The 16,523-nt window shown below is 39.1% G+C and overlaps 1 protein-coding gene across 2 annotated transcripts; it reads left to right on the top strand.

The window, feature by feature from the left end:
- Positions 1–8,306: 8,306 nt before the first annotated feature.
- pycr3 (pyrroline-5-carboxylate reductase 3) lies at positions 8,307–16,200 on the top strand. Of its 2 annotated transcripts, none has more exons than XM_056266453.1 (7): positions 8,307–8,425; positions 8,535–8,613; positions 10,840–10,904; positions 11,033–11,212; positions 12,320–12,532; positions 13,819–13,911; positions 15,663–16,200. In XM_056266453.1, the coding sequence occupies exons 1-7, from the start codon at positions 8,372–8,374 to the stop codon at positions 15,843–15,845; spliced, it is 867 nt and encodes a 288-aa protein (XP_056122428.1). In that variant the 5' UTR covers positions 8,307–8,371; the 3' UTR covers positions 15,846–16,200. The 2 variants fall into 2 exon arrangements, with proteins under 2 accessions (XP_056122428.1, XP_056122429.1); XM_056266454.1 differs by having other exon boundaries at positions 8,324–8,425; positions 8,530–8,613; positions 15,663–16,199.
- Positions 16,201–16,523: the final 323 nt, after the last annotated feature.

Here is a 16,523-nt window from a genome sequence, read left to right as displayed (position 1 = left end):
ATAAAAATAATCACTGAATAATGGGATTTAATGAAAAATGATTAAGCATTTATAGGTCCAAACACCATTTTTGTTCATGTGGTCTCAATATTGAGAATTTGCTAATTCTATTCCAATATGACATTATTTCTAATGAATTTGTTTCATATAAATATTACTTAAAACCATCTTAAAGTAATTTTTTTATTATTAGTGATCATTTATTTGATTAGATGCGCCTGTCCCACACTTTTGAGTCCTTGCTGCAACACTGAAAAACACTCTTACTATGATATTGTTCAAAGCCAAACAAATAGTGTCTATGGAAATTTTTTTGCATGTGAGCACATGACTCTTGCCTCAACATTTTTAATCCAGTAGATGCAGTCATGCAGAACAGCTTGCTATCACAGGACAGATCTTCGGTACAGTGGTAACCATAAACCATAGCTGCCAACTCTCACGCATTGGCCGTGAGACACCCGCATTTGATTGGTTTCACACGCTCAAGCCTTGTTTATACTCGACGCGTCTGCAAGAGCGCGAAGGTGCGCGCGGCAAAAATGACGTCATTGCGGTGTGGGCGGTCGTGCGCGTTGGCTGCGCAAGACCCCATTTCGCCTGGCGGTGTGCACGGCACTTTTTGTAACATCGCGCGCGGCGCCGCATCCGAAGATGAACGACTTCGAGCCGAATCTGGCCGAACTGGTGCGTCTGTATCAGCATGTTTATGATCATTCTATATACAGAGACATTTGCATTGATGGGCGACCATAAAAGCCTCTCATTTTGTGAATAGGGACACATTTGCATTAAGCACCCAGTTTGCACTTGTCTAAACTGCTTATATTGACAAAATAAGCCTACAATAGCAGAAGTAAGCCCTGCTGATGAAATTAAGGTTTAAACACTCTTCAATAAGGCTTCAGTTGTTTAACTAGTTTACATGCAGTGAAAGTACAAGGCCTACTGCATTTATTACTCTTTTTATATGAATAAACTACTAATAAACGGCAAACTACTTCTTCACTGCTGATTCCTGGTGTTTTAGAGGAGAATTACTCGGAGTCGCCCCCTGTCGTTTCACAGAATAGCACAACGGCGAGCGCGTCAAGTATAAACGCCTCGTCCGTTTGGAGAGGTGCGCGCGCAGTCAGCGGAGACTCGCGCTCGTGCGGACGCGTCGAGTATAAACAAGGCTTCACACGCCACACTCCCGATTTCTCACGCTGAAGTGTCAACCCGGGCGGTCAAATGCCTGGAAGATGAGTTTATCTATATATCTACCTGTTGAGCCACTCGTGATCGACTAGTTATACCGCAAATTCGTTAAAAATCTCCCGTTATCTAGAGCGAGCGTGGATGCGAGACAGAGATTGTGCTCCAAACTGCGTAGAGCGAGACCCCCCCCGTCAACAAATCTCACTCGTCTCTACCCCCCGCACCCCCCCCCCCCCCCCCCCCCCCCCGTCAACAAATCTCACGCCGAGCAAAACTGAAAAGTTGGCAGGTATGCATAAACGCACCAACTATTTAAAAAAAAAAATTTTATTGCTCAAGATCTCAACATCCAAAAACATTACCAGCCTCTTTTATTACAAACCAGTTTGTGTTTGTTTTTCCATGTGTGAGTGCCCATGATCTCCACCGTCTCTATTTATGCCACCTGTGTTTGATTATTTTGTTCATGTTTGACCATTCACAGTCCTGTGCTCCACGGTGACCCCTAGTGGTCAGAACAGTGTAAATGCAACAAAAACCTGGGCCAAACGTGCATAAAAACACCTTTTACAAAAATGTATTGAAAGTAAAATCTTTCAAATGCAATTATCTAATCATCTAATAAGATTATCAAGTGTCTATATGTTCAAGTGGCTCAATTATAGTGACTACGCCACCCCGGATTAATGGGGGAAAACAACCCAAATAAAGCACACAAGTACCTAGAAAGGCGAGAGGCATGGGCTTCCGTACAAATGTCTTTTATTAAAGCTAAGAAAGTTGGCCAACAATTATTTAAAACCAGAAATAAACAAGTGACATAGACCAAAACCAAAAAAATAAAAAATACATAAAAATAATTCACAGTAACTGTCTTACATGGGCTGGGGCTTCCTATAGGGGGCAGGCTAGTGTGACAGCAGCAGGTCTACAATAGAAACCACGCCATCCGAATCACACCCACCAAATTCACTGCAAATGACTCAAAAGTAGTGACACGGCAATAATAATAATGACACCCTTGGTGAAGCAAAGACAACCAGCCCGCTCCAGGAAGCCCTCATCTCCTAAAAGAAATGAGAAAGAAAAGAGTCAGATAATTAATAAATTAAACAAATTTAAATAAACAAAAGCAAATAAAGAGAACACATTCAAAGTCAATTTACTAAATTAAACGTAACCAACATGATTTTTTTTTTTTTGCAATATATTCAAAATAAACACAGTATGAATACTGCAAACACACATTAAAGAAAATAAACAAATGCACTGTCACAAATGCAGAAACGCACACCAAACATCAAGCTAACTCCAATACACCTGGAGATTGTTTCAGTCAGACCCAGACAGACAGAATCAAATAATAACTACAAAACAAGTCTACGGAAACAAAAATAAAGAAAGACAGCAAAAATAAACAAACATTCAAGCCCACTTAGGCATGTTTAACACGGACGTAACTGGACGCCAAAAGCAGCATCGTGGCTTAAAGAGCGAGGGGTGGAGAGACAGCGGTTTAATGCGAATGCTCTCACTCAGAGGTGGGAGAACGCCGAGCAGTGAAAGATCACCTGGGCAGAGTTGTGGAGCTCTGAACCACTGCGCATCAAGTTCCTCATCAGTTCGGTGTACAATCTTCTACCCCATCCAACCTACACCGCTGGGGCTTGGTAGATTCACCAGCATGCCAACTGTGCCAAAGGAGTGGCACACTGGAGCATATCCTCAGCTGCTGTCCAAAGGCTTTGGGGGATGGGCGGTATCGCTGGCTGATTGTATTGAGATACAATCACCGCAGCGATTCAGAGCAGTAAGAGTCAGCATCCCTCCAAGCATACCATCACTTTTGTCAGAGCTGGGGAGAAGGCACATCAGCAGCCACGCTCCCCAGGTGGGCTCCTCGCCAGTGCAAGAGACTGGCACCTTAAAGTGGACCTGGGAAGGCAGCTCAAGTTCCCGAATCACATCACGGCCACTTCACTCCGCCCAGACGTGGTGATAACATCAGAGTCGACCAGGCAGGTGGTCATAGTGGAGCTTACTGTCCCCTGGGAAGACAGACTGGAGGAGGCGAATGAGCGCAAGAGAGCCAAGTATGCGGAGCTGGTGGAGGAGTGCAGGGGCGGCGGCTGGATAGCACGTAGTGAGCCAGTGGAGGTCGGTTGCCGGGGCTTTGCTGGACAGTCGTTGCTCCGAACACTCAAAGGACAAAGGACAACTGTGCAGACGAGCCGTAAAGAACATCTCTGAGGCTGCTGAAAAAGCCTCACGATGACTGTTAGATCCGGAGAGCGGATCCGTGGAGTAGCTGCTCCATATGTATATGGAGAAGCACGCCACTTGGACACAGACCGGGGACTGATCACCCCCGGCAGGGTCGCCGGGGCGAGGGTGTCTGTTGATTAATGACCTGAAACACCTGTTGACCCCGGGTTCTTCACTGATGACGTGTCCAAGTAGCACCAGTATATGTTAGAACATTCCTGTAACCAAGTGTTTATTCCTGTTACCCAGTGTTCATTCCTGTTACCCAGTGTTCATTCCTGTTACCCAGTGTTCATTCCTGTTACCCAGTGTTCATTCCTGTTACACAGTGTTCATTCCTGTTACACAGTGTTCATTCCCATTACCCAGTGTTCATTCCCATTACCTAGTGTTCATTCCCGTTACCCAGTGTTCATTCCTGTTACACAGTGTTCATTCCTGTTATCCAGTGGTCATTCCTGTTACACAGTGTTCATTCCCGTTACCCAGTGTCCATTCCCGTTACCCAGTGTTCATTCCTGTTACCCAGTGTGTTACCCAGTGTTCATTCCTGTTACACAGTGTTCATTCCCGTTACCCAGTGTCCATTCCCGTTACCCAGTGTTCATTCCTGTTACACAGTGTTCATTCCTGTTATCCAGTGTTCATTCCTGTTACACAGTGTTCATTCCTGTTACACAGTGTTTATTCCCATTACCCAGTGTTCATTCCCGTTACCCAGTGTTCATTCCTGTTACCCAGTGTTCATTCCTGTTACACAGTGTTCATTCCTGTTACAGAGTGTTCATTCCTGTTACCTAGTGTTCATTCCTGTTACACAGTGTTCATTCCTGTTACACAGTGTTCATTCCTGTTACACAGTGTTCATTCCCGTCACCCAGTTTTCATTCCTGTTACCTAGTGTTCATTCCCGTTACCCAGTGTTCATTCCTGTTACACAGTGTTCATTCCTGTTATCCAGTGTTCATTCCCGTTACCCAGTGTTCATTCCTGTTACACAGTGTTCATTCCTGTTACCCAGTGTTCATTCCCGTTACCCAGTGTTCATTCCTGTTACCCAGTGTTCATTCCTGTTACACAGTGTTCATTCCCGTCACCCAGTGTTCATTCCTGTTACCTAGTGTTCATTCCCGTTACCCAGTGTTCATTCCTGTTACACAGTGTTCATTCCTGTTATCCAGTGTTTATTCCTGTTACACAGTGTTCATTCCCGTTACCCAGTGTTCATTCCTGTTACCCAGTGTTCATTTCTGTTACCCACAGTGATGGGAATAACGGCGTTATAAATAACGGCGTTACTAACGGCATTATTTTTTCCAATAACGAGTAATCTAATTGATTACTCTTCTCATCTTAATAACGCCGTGACCATTAATGCCAAAAAATGTGGCGCGTTACTATAACTGATGAAGCTGGGGTTTTTTTCATCAGACTAACTAGATCTCTGAGCGAGAGGCAAATACTTTTTTTACTGTTCTTCCTTGGTTAGTGGGCAGAGCACGAGGCAAGCGCAAAAATGCTGACGATTGGCTGAGGTAGAGTAAAATGTCATTGTGAGCCAATCAGAGGTAGAGTTGGGCGGGTGTTCGAAAGCACGCATAGTAGTGATGGGCATTCGGCTCTTTTGACTAAGCTCACTGAAAAGAGCCGGCTCTTTTGGCTCACAAACGGCTCTTAAAATGACTTTGACTATAATATTTCAATTTTTATTACATAATTATTTAATTTCTATAGGCTACATTTGTAAAAAAAAAAAAAAAAAAAAAATAGAGTCGGCTCTTCAGATATGCGAGCCAGCTCCTGACGTTCACCTAAAAGAGCCGGCTCTTAGAGTCGGCTCATTCGCGAATCGCGAACGAGCCATCAAAAGCTCATTCGCGAACGAGTCGATCATCCATCACAACGCTCATTCGCGAACGACCCATCATCACTAACGGCTAACGCTCATGAATTGCGAACGACCCATCATAACGCATAGTCGGACAGGACAGGACAGGACACACAAGGAACAACACAAGCCAGTCAGTCAACGAGAGACAGGTATGGCGACGAGCCCAAATAATCCAAAAGTAGCCTTCTCTAAATGGAAGTATAGACATCACTTTGTCCCACAGCAACATTTTTTTTTGATGTGTGTACAATGTTTCATGTTTCTGTTAATAATGTATTGTATTAAGTGTCCATTTCATTATAATATTCAGATTTATCATAAATAATTGAACATGCACATGTATTTTAAGTTCCGTTAAAGAGGGGTAGAGGTGGGGTCACATTTGAGCATTTAAAATTTAATTTTCCTTGAAAGTAACGCAATAGTTACTTTCTTAAGTAACTAGTTACTTTTAAAATTTGTAACTGAGTAACTAATTTAGTTACTTTTTGGAAGAATTAACTAGTAACTGTACCTAATTACTTTTTAAAAGTAACTTGCCCAACACTGGTTACCCAGTGTTCATTCCTGTTACCCAGTGTTCATTCCTGTTACCCAGTGTTCATTCCCGTTACACAGTGTTAATTCCTGTTACCCAGTGTTCATTCCTGTTACCCAATGTTCATTCCTGTTACCCAGTGTTCATTCCCGTTACACAGTGTTAATTCCTGTTACCCAGTGTTCATTCCTGTTACAGTGTTCATTCCTGTTACCCAGTGTGTTACCAAGTGTTCATTCCTGTTACCCAGTGTTAATTCCCGTTACCCAGTGTTAATTCCTGTTACCCAGTGTTCATTCCTGTTACCCAGTGTTCATTCCTGTTACACAGTGTTCATTCCTGTTACACAGTGTTCATTCCTGTTACCCAGTGTTCATTCCTGTTACACAGTGTTCATTCCTGTTACCCAATGTTCATTCCCGTTACCCAGTGTTCATTCTCATTACCCAGTGTTCATTCCCGTTACCCAGTGTTCATTCCTGTTACCCAGTGTGTTACCAAGTGTTCATTCCCGTTACCCAGTGTTCATTCCTGTTACCCAGTGTTCATTCCCGTTACCCAGTGTTCATTCCCGTTACCCAGTGTTAATTCCTGTTAACCAGTGTTAATTCCTGTAATCAAGTATTTATTCCTGTTACCCAGTGTGCATTCCCATTACCCAGTGTTCATTCCCGTTACCCAGTGTTCATTCCTGTTACCCAGTGTTAATTCCTGTTACCCAGTGTTCATTCCCATTACCCAGTGTTCATTCCCGTTACCCAGTGTTCATTCCTGTTACCCAGTGTTCATTCCCGTTACCCAGTGTTCATTCCCGTTACCCAGTGTTAATTCCTGTTAACCAGTGTTAATTCCTGTAATCAAGTATTTATTCCTGTTACCCAGTGTTCATTCCCATTACCCAGTGTTCATTCCCGTTACCCAGTGTTCATTCCTGTTACCCAGTGTTCATTCCCGTTACCCAGTGTTCATTCCCATTACCCAGTGTTAATTCCTGTTACCCAGTGTTCATTCCTGTAATCAAGTATTTATTCCTGTTACCCAGTGTTCATTCCCATTACCCAGTGTTCATTCCCGTTACCCAGTGTTCATTCCTGTTACCCAGTGTTCATTCCCGTTACCCAGTGACCCAGTTTAATTTTTTTTAATATGAAATACACCTTGACTTCATATATAGTGATTTTTTGTCACAAATATCTATAATTTGAACATGTAACCAACCATTTCTTTAAAATAAACACTTTCTTAAGGGGAAAACAAAGGAATTAATTGACATGCTTTTAAATGTGCTTTTTAAATGGCTTATAAATATGTTATTAGATTCATTGTGGGGGAAAAAAAATTGAAGTTTAATTTTGAAGTTACAACAAGCAAATGGCACCCAATCGGTGGAATGGCCCTCATGTCTACAGTACCTTTTCAGGGTTCCAACATGGGATCTTTTCATGGATTCAGTTATGGATCTTATTTTAATTCATTTTTTAATTTGAATTAAATTGTATTTATCAAACAGGTTGTAAACATACTTTTTTACTAGAAAAAAATTGAAATAACCTATTAAACATGAAAATATTATGCAATCATTTAAAACATTTTCCTTATTTAGAACCTTTTTGGCATAAAGCATTCTTTAAATGTTAGTCAAGAACCCTAGAATTCTATATAGAACCACACTGAGAAATATATTTTAAGATCTATAGTGTATTTAAAAAAAATAATTGTAAACTTTTTATAGATGGTTTTAGTTTACATGTCCAGATGCTCCAGGATGAATTCTAAGCATTAATATATATATATATATATATATATATATATATATATATATATATATATATATATATATATATATATATATATATATATATATATATATATATATATACTCCATGGATAACTTTTGTGGTAGTCATTTTAATTTTAACTAGTGTGGCTGTGTACAATCCAGTTCAGTCCAGCGGGTGGCACTACATCAGTGTCTTTATATTTTTTTTACAGTCTATGGTCTTTATGGGACCCTTACCATGTGCGACTGAATCACTGAGTTTCCCCAAACATATTATTATTTAATTATTCTTTTAATGAATATTTTTTCCTACATTTTAGAATAATAGCAAAGTGATCATCAAACTACAATGACAGAAATAGAAGACTGGGATTGATGATCTAGGCTAGTTCTGTAGTGAGTTAAATAAAAACTAATTTTAGCCCTTATAAGTTTTTTCGTAAATTGTGTCCAGACTGCAGTGAATAATATAGTATTGTATGCATTTTTTACAGTCTATGTTTGTACCATGGGTGGACTGATGTGTGCGTGATGTGTTTATAAATCCATTGATCCAGTCCAGCAGGTGTCAGTGTATCTACTGTTGATTCTTATATGTGAGTAAAGAAGAAAATGTTCTCCATATGACACGAGTTTACCATTTAAACTAACACAGATCTGATTCACACGGAGCTGCTAAAGCTGCATTTAATGAACAATGAATCTTTCCGATAGTTCAGGCAAAAGCAGTGATTCGCCTGGGATTCAGCCTGTGAGTAGTTGTTTACCTCATGACTGAATGTTGTCTGGTGAACATATGGCAACAGCAGCACACATAACACCTTAATTCATGTGGAGAAATGTGTTTGTTTTGAGTTCAGGATGTGTGTCAGCTGAAGATCGGGTTCATCGGAGCGGGGAACATGGCGTTTGGAATCGCGCAGGGCATCATCGCGTCAGGTGCAGTTTAAGATCCTGTCAAGTGCACAAACATATTTTTACAATACAAAACATAGATTTTATCAACACCCTAACTATATGACCCTAACCCTGATAGCCCAGTCAGAGAGCGTCACTTGTTGTCATTTCGAAATTTCACAGACTGGTGACGCGTTTTAACGGTATATATATATATATATGAATGTATGTATATAACACTTTGTATTATGTTACATTTGAATAAAAAATTTAATAAAAAAAAACAGTTAACGCTGCTGTGAGGGGGACTGTTATCGACGTCTTTTTCTGACTCACTGCCGTTATCAATCTCTCTCTATTTTTTCCCACTCTTTTTAAAGTTGTGAAAATACTATTGCGTTTGCTATGCAATTTGAGTTTATTTGAGCAAAAGGGAACACAAAAACATACATTTAATGTAGTCTCTCATTCACTTCTATAGTTTAACGTTACCCAACTAACGTTACGACTCGAAAATGTGAAAAGGGTCAATATAAGGGTTCGTGGCGTGAACAAAATAAAAATGTTTTTGTATAACATTAAATTAAAGGTGTGTTCACGCCATGTCGATTTCAACTTGTAAAAAGTGCTCAGTCCTTAAAGGGTCACTCCACCCATTTGCATTAAGAGGTCCATTGTTAGACAACCAGTCATACTATTGAATGGTCGTGCAACATTCTTTCATTTTCCCCTGAGACGAGAGAAATCTACTATTTACCTTTTTCACTTCCTCCTACAATGACGCAAAAATCGTCATTTGACGTCATTGTAGGAGGAAGTGTAAAAAGGGGGGATTTCTGTATATACTACAAGCACAAATTCCCACCCTTTCAAACCCGCCCATAGGGGGTTGTGCCTAATGCGCTAACAGAGCTATCACAGATCAGTGGGTGGGACTTCACTTGCAGATACTGAAAGCAATATCAGCCATCTTGTTTATAAGCTAAGCTAACAAGCGCTGTGGAGATAGGAAGTTACGACAATGACGGAAGAAACTAAACATGATATGGAAGTAGAGGATTTTGAAATTCTGCTGCTCGAATCCGCTCTTCGTGGCTATCTTTACGAGCCGCAATATAGTGAAGAGCAGCTGAGGCTGATGGAGGATCAGGAGGCGGCTGCCTGTCGCGGACGAGGAGCCCGGACTGGGTCGAGCTGAGGCGGGCTGCTGGTGCGTGTGCTCTCGCTGTGCGCTACGGACACAGATAGAGTCCGTCTGCTGCAGAGAATTTCAACGATCGCAATTTCTCCTAGACGAAATCTCTGAATCAGACGACCACACGGACGTTTGTGTTGTGATGTGAACCATCCTAGTTTCGCCTGACTGAACATGCAGGTATCATGCAATAATTCACCATATAGAAAGAAATACAAACGAGTAATTCACTAATGAGTTTGCCAATGTAACGGGGTTCGTTGTTGTGGGAAGAAGGAGGCTGGAACCGGCGAACATTTAAACATTTTAATAGTAAAATAAACAAATACAAAACAAAAGTATAAGCCAGCTGGCCACACACAACAGAAACAAAACATAAAATCAGGCCTGTTCCTTTTATGCTTCCGCTCCTCCGTGAGAGATATGAGACCGCTGCACAGGTGCCATTCATTATCACTCGCGTCGTCCTCTCACGTCCCTCGCCCTCGTCCTGCTCGCCACAGCCAACTAACTAGACATTTTTTGTGAAATGAATTTCAAACTCATTCAGCAGCTAGCCTTCTTGTAGATGGAAAAGTGATTTCTCTGATGTTTGTGCTGTTCTGGATTAGTGGGAGTGGCTTGCGGAGCTGTGCAACGTGGTGCATTGTGGGAGTTGTTGTCTTACATACAAATGCGCCCTAAAGTTATTTTCTGTCTTTTCTCGGTCAAGAGGGCACCAAATTCAAAATTTCTTTTACATTTCGACTACATATATAACCCACTTTCAATAAAGATTAATGTTGAAATGGGTGGAGTGACCCTTTAATGTAGAGCTCTGGGAATCTTTGGAGACCACGTGACCGCTGCAGGTCACGTGTTGTTTTCATCTCGAAATTACACAAATTATGACATGGCATGAACAGCATAGCAAAATAAATTAACAAAACAATAAAGAAATAATTTAGATACTTTTATATATTTTAGTGAATGTAAAAACAACAACAAAGCAAATTCAAGCAATGAGATTTTAGCGTTTTATTGTGGCATTTCTGTGATTTTGTTGTCATGTTCTCCTGTTTTCTGTGCTGTAGGGAAGGTCCCACCCACTAATATAATTATTAGCGCTCCATCCATTAACAACCTTCCTCGCTTTCAGGTAAGACCTGTGACATCATTAACATTTTAATTATGCAGTAACTTAAAAATGTCAATAAATGTTATGGTCATATTTCAACCTTGAACTAAGATAATTATTTGATCAGGTTTGTGTCAATGTTCTCACAGGAGAGAGGCGTTTCCGTCACTCACTCGAATGACGAGGTTGTCGAACGCTCTCGGTTGGTCTTTCTGGCCGTCAAACCTCACCTCGTTCCAAAGGTTCTAAATGGAATCTCCCGGAATGTCACTCAGGAACACATCATCGTTTCCATGGCAGCCGGAGTCACTCTAGAAACACTTGAGGAGGTGAGGATTTACCATAGACTGTAAAAATATATGGGCGTAGTGTCCGTGACGTCACCCATAGTGTTTCTGAAGAGCATTTTTGAAGCCCAAAGTGGGCGGAGCCGGCCGTCGCCATCTTGGCCGCGCGTCACTCCCGGATAATGGAAAATGGGCAAAGAGGCGGATTAGCTGAGGTGACGTGACAAACGCTAGTAGTGACATCAGCGGCAATCCACCTGCCACTCAAGTGGCCACGCCCTTAATTATGCAGAACTTTAAGGCTTAATATAATTTAAACGGATGAGTTATAAATAAAAACACCCCCCTCATAGTTAACATGAAGGACAAAATTAGCTATATAGACCAAAACCACTTTTTGCTCCAGACTGTAAACATGTTTAATTCTGCTGTAAAGTTGGGCATTTTAACATGGGGCTCTATGGGATTGACTCTCTTCTGCAGCCGGTCTCTAGTGGCCAGTCGATGAACTGCAGTTTAACTCACTTCAGTGTTGGATTCACTAGAGAGACCGGAAGGTTGCCGCTTGAGATTTACATAGTTTATCATCACCCAAATCTAAATCTTAGTGACCAAAATGATGGTAGAACTATTGTTTTTTTCTAACCTCTGAGAACATCAGATATTATTGCTGTCTGTAGCTATGTTTCCATCCACACGTTTTTATCCGCATTAAGTGATATCGAATGAAAAATGCCTTATGGAAACAGTAAAATTCGATTGAATTTCATGAATATCGACTCAAATGAAATACGATCGGTCTCATCGGATTTTATCTTGATCGATATACGGCTTATGCGATAAACGCGGATGGAAACGTTATTATGGTGCGAACCATTTTGCCTGGTAAAACTTTGTTCGCAAATGTTGCCTTGAATGTTGTGCAATTCGGTAAGAAAATGAATGGAAACACCTTAACATGTCTCAAATCAATTCGATATACCAATTTGATCGCAAAACAGCATGTGACGTCATTACGCACAGGTTTTTATCCGCTTTAAAGCCGTTTGATGGAAACACACTTTCACCAGCTTTATTCGCATGAGGTTTTTTACCGAACTTCAGATAATTCGATTGACAAGTGGATGGAAACATGGCTACTGTCTCTAGATGTTGCCGACGGGGACACGTGTGATTCGTGTAATGCCCAATCTTCCCTGCGTGCTCCTGGAAGGGGCGCTTCTCCTCGCCTCGGGCTCGTGCGCTGGAGAAGAGGAGGAGACACTCCTGAAGACACTCCTCAGCCCGTGTGGACTGGTGGAGGCGGGGCCTGAGGCCTGGATTGACGCCCACACGGGCTTGAGTGGCAGCGGCGTCGCGTTTGTGAGTGGCAGCAGCTTCTTACCTATAAATGAATCAGATTTTTCTGTAAATTACACACACATTACTTGAAGTATGCAGGGGCTTTCAAACTGGGGTCTGGGGGAACATTTGGAGTAATACTGAAAAAAAAAATGGGAAAAAAATTATAATAATAATAATAATTATTATTATTATTATAATTAAAATAAATCATTAAATATAAATTAATTAACATAAAATCTAACAGTACTATAGTAAGTAGGAACAAAATAAACATTAAGTATTACATATTTTCCAAATAATATTTACACATTTATAACATTAATTTTCCAACATAATATAAATTGGGTTTGCTAGGGAATTTAGAGTGAAACTGTAAAATAAATAATTAATAAATCAACTGATAAAATAAATAAATAAATACATTTAAATAAATTAATAAATAATCTAACTCTACAGTACTATTCTGGGTAGAATTTTTTTTAATTATGAAACATAATAGAAATGAAATATTTTCCAAATAATATTTTCGTATATTTATAATATCAAATTGTCACAATATAAATTGGGTTTGATAGAGAATTTAGAGTAAAACTGTAAAATAGATAAATAAAATAGCATTCAACTAACTAACTAAATAAGTAAAAAATAACATTAAACTAAATAAATAATTTAAACAAACAAATAAATGCATACATGTAAATAAATAATAAATCAAATTAAGCAAAGTAAAGATATTTTTTAAATAAATAATTACTTTTAAACGGTACAGTACTATTAGGTAAAAATGTTTTTATAATGTAACAATTGAAATTAAATATTTTACACATCTTTATAAAAAAAAAACATTTTTTTAACAGTATTAATTGGGTCATTTATACATGGTCCAATTATAGTGTAGTTCTATTAAAACACTAATTAATAAATAAAACTAAGATTAAACTGAATAAATAAATGATTGAAATAAATTAAATTAAAGAAAGAAATGTAATGCAGCACTATAGTGAGCAGAAAAAAAATGTAACATAATAGAAATATAAAATATATTTCTAGTAATATTTTACACGTATTCATCAAATACATTTTTCACTCTATAAATTGGGTCTTTATGCATGAAAATATATCTGTCTTATAAACGTTCTCATTCCCATGGCATCTAAAAGATTTTTAAAAACCTGATTTGGAGTCAGTCTCATTAACGTCTAGTCCAGCTTGCAGATTATTCTGATATAAACCAGACGGTCTGTGAATATGAATATGAATATTCTGAGATGAATATGAATCTTCACCTTTGCTCCGTCTCACAGGTGTACGTGTTTGCGGAGGCGCTGGCCGAGGGTGCCGTCAAGATGGGGATGCCGAGCGCTTTGGCTCGACGTATCGCCGCACAGACAATACTGGTGGGAAATATTTCATGATGAGATGTATTATATAACGTTTGCTATTTTTTGCAATTACATGTATACCATACGTCTACAGTGTAAAACCCAGATTTGTGTGATTGTTGCTATTGACATTTTACATGCATTTAGCAGAAGCTTTTATCCAAAGTGAACAATTCGTGACTGAGCCAACCAATATTCATAATATACAATGCCAGGTTTAGATTAAAGGCAAGCTAGACTGGATTTTTTTTTTTTTTAGTGATTAAAGATAAATAGAATTGCATGAAGGAACTAGCCTTAATTCCTTTTTAGAAAAGTCGCTTTATTTTTAAAGCGCTTTATATAATACAGATTTTCAAAGCAGCTTCACAGTAATAATAAGCAGGAAAATAGTAGAATCAATGATGCAAACTACATCAAATATGATGTAAAAAGACAACAGCGTCATAATTCAGTTCGATTCAGTTCAATGTTGATTCATAACCGTGACAGTTGATATGCTTTTATTTCCCATAAGTTTAAGAAGAAATAATGTTTGATAAAGACTTTACAGTACTTTTTGTGGTAGCTGCACTGCAAAAAGTGATTTCCTTACTATCTTTGTCTCGTTTTCCCGTACAAATATCTAAATATTCTTAAATCAGGATACATTTTCTAGAGATGCAAAATGACTTTAAGATATTAATCTCGTTTCCTGAAGAAAACGTATAAAAAATGAAGTGAGTTTTAAGCTTAAACTTTGATATCCTTTTTCAGAAAACGTGACATTAATGTCTTTGTGCATCTCATGTAAATGTAATCTTGATTTAAAATGCCCCTTTTATGCTATTTTAAAGGTTCCTATAAAATACAGTATCATAAAGGAAGACAAAAACTATCCACCTTATTCCTGACGACTTTACTGTGTTTTGAATTATGGGCGGCACTTCCGGTTTGGGGAACTTCCATTCAAAAAGGCTGAAACGAATCATTTCAAATCATAAGGTTGCCCTACAAATAAAGCTGATCCGTCACTGGATGAGCCGTCAATTTTCCTTCATGATTTATTTTCAGACATCATGAGAGTAACGTTATACTTGGTATTTCAACGTGACATGTTATATTAAGAATATCTACGGCAAGAGCTCTTTCAGTCGCTGTATCTTTTCCTCATGATGATTTCCTTTTTCCCCTTTGCAATCCGCTGTAAAAGTATGAAAAAGGACAACATATACGGCACATTTATAGTCTGTTCTCCCGAATTTAATTTACGATATTCCATTAATAATTCACTGGAATGCAGGAAGAATCTCTCGTTATTCTCCTCAAATCCTCACGTCTCTTTCCAGGTTTGTTTTCACAGGTAAATGCAATTTATAATCTGTCAAAATGACAGAAATCACTTTGATAAAGTGTCACGTAATGCTGAAGTTAATGAACATTTTTGATTAAGGCTTGTTACACAATACAGATATATATTAGACTACTACAGTGATATTTAACCAAAGATTCGCGCTTATGGGGTTATTTGGTCTGTTGAAAGTAGCTTGTTGATTCTTTTAAACTTTAAAATTTTATTTTAATGTTCGATGGTTGAAGGGTGAGTCGATTAATGTCATCTCATTGTGACACTTTAACGTATTGTGTTCATAGAGCGAGCCTTTCACTGATTGTGCACAGCTTAACGGAAGTTACACCCATAATTCACGCAAAGCGTCATGGGAATAAGGTGGATACATGCAGACTTCCAGAACGCACTGAACTCTGAAGTGTGTGTCGTGTTGCAGGGCGCTGGAGTGTTACTGCGTGACACCGGGAAGCTCCCGGCGGAGCTGAAGGCCGAGGTGTGTACGCCCGGAGGAACCACGATCCACGGGATCCACGCGCTGGAGAAAGCAGGATTCAGAGCCGCTGCGATGGGAGCCGTCGAGGCCGCCACTGAAAGAGCCAGAGAACTCGGGAAGAAGTAGATGCTTCAGTATAAACATCAGATTAGAGGAGGGACACATAACTTTAAAAACCACTTATGTCTTACTTTATGCACCGAGAGAGTCAGTGTTTTTGAATGTTGACATCTGGTGCTAATCGATGCCGAGCTACAGTACAGGACTTATAAATGCAACCATCCAAGGATGAGAATTCCTTGTGTTTTCTATGTAAAGTGGAAGAGTCTTAAGGGAACAATATACAAATTGATATGTTTAATATGGTTCATAGTATAATTTTAAGGTACTTGACAAACCACTGGGATTCAGAAACCAAAGCAGCTCGAAATGGGGACTTTTTTACGCAAAAATGTGTCAAAATCAGACGTGTCCTTTATAACAGCTGTTCATGTTCTGCACAAAGGTGTTTTATATATATATATATATATATATATATATATATATATATATATATATATATATATATATATATATATATATACACACACACACAGTATTCAACATTTGAAGAGGATCAAAATCTTTCATCAAAGTTATACATGAATTTTGAACAATACCCGTTCTTGTCTTAGGACAACATTTTTTGATCCACTTCAAATGTTGACGATTCAAAGAATGTGTAAAATCATATGAAAGATTTTTGTGAATAAAAGAATCCCATTGTCTTGTGTGTTCTGACATTTTTAAAGCCTTATTTATTTA

This window comes from Rhinichthys klamathensis, unplaced genomic scaffold (genome assembly GCF_029890125.1).
Source record: "Rhinichthys klamathensis goyatoka isolate OS25496 unplaced genomic scaffold, OSU_Roscu_1.1 h1tg000248l_1, whole genome shotgun sequence".
Lineage (NCBI taxonomy): Eukaryota > Metazoa > Chordata > Actinopteri > Cypriniformes > Leuciscidae > Rhinichthys > Rhinichthys klamathensis.
Note: the sequence above shows the minus strand (reverse complement) of the source record. Positions and strands in the feature narration are given on the sequence as shown.

What these genes read in the sequence shown, in the direction of transcription:
- pycr3 (XM_056266453.1), top strand. Translation starts at nt 8,372, where the DNA reads ATGAATCTTTCCGATAGTTCAGGCAAAAGCAGTGATTCGCCTGGGATT. An exon ending in ATTCGCCTGGGATTCAGCCT is followed by an intron (nt 8,426 to 8,534) that starts GTGAGTAGTTGT and finishes TTTTGAGTTCAG; the next exon opens with GATGTGTGTCAGCTGAAGAT. An exon ending in CTCTAGAAACACTTGAGGAG is followed by an intron (nt 11,213 to 12,319) that starts GTGAGGATTTAC and finishes TACTGTCTCTAG; the next exon opens with ATGTTGCCGACGGGGACACG.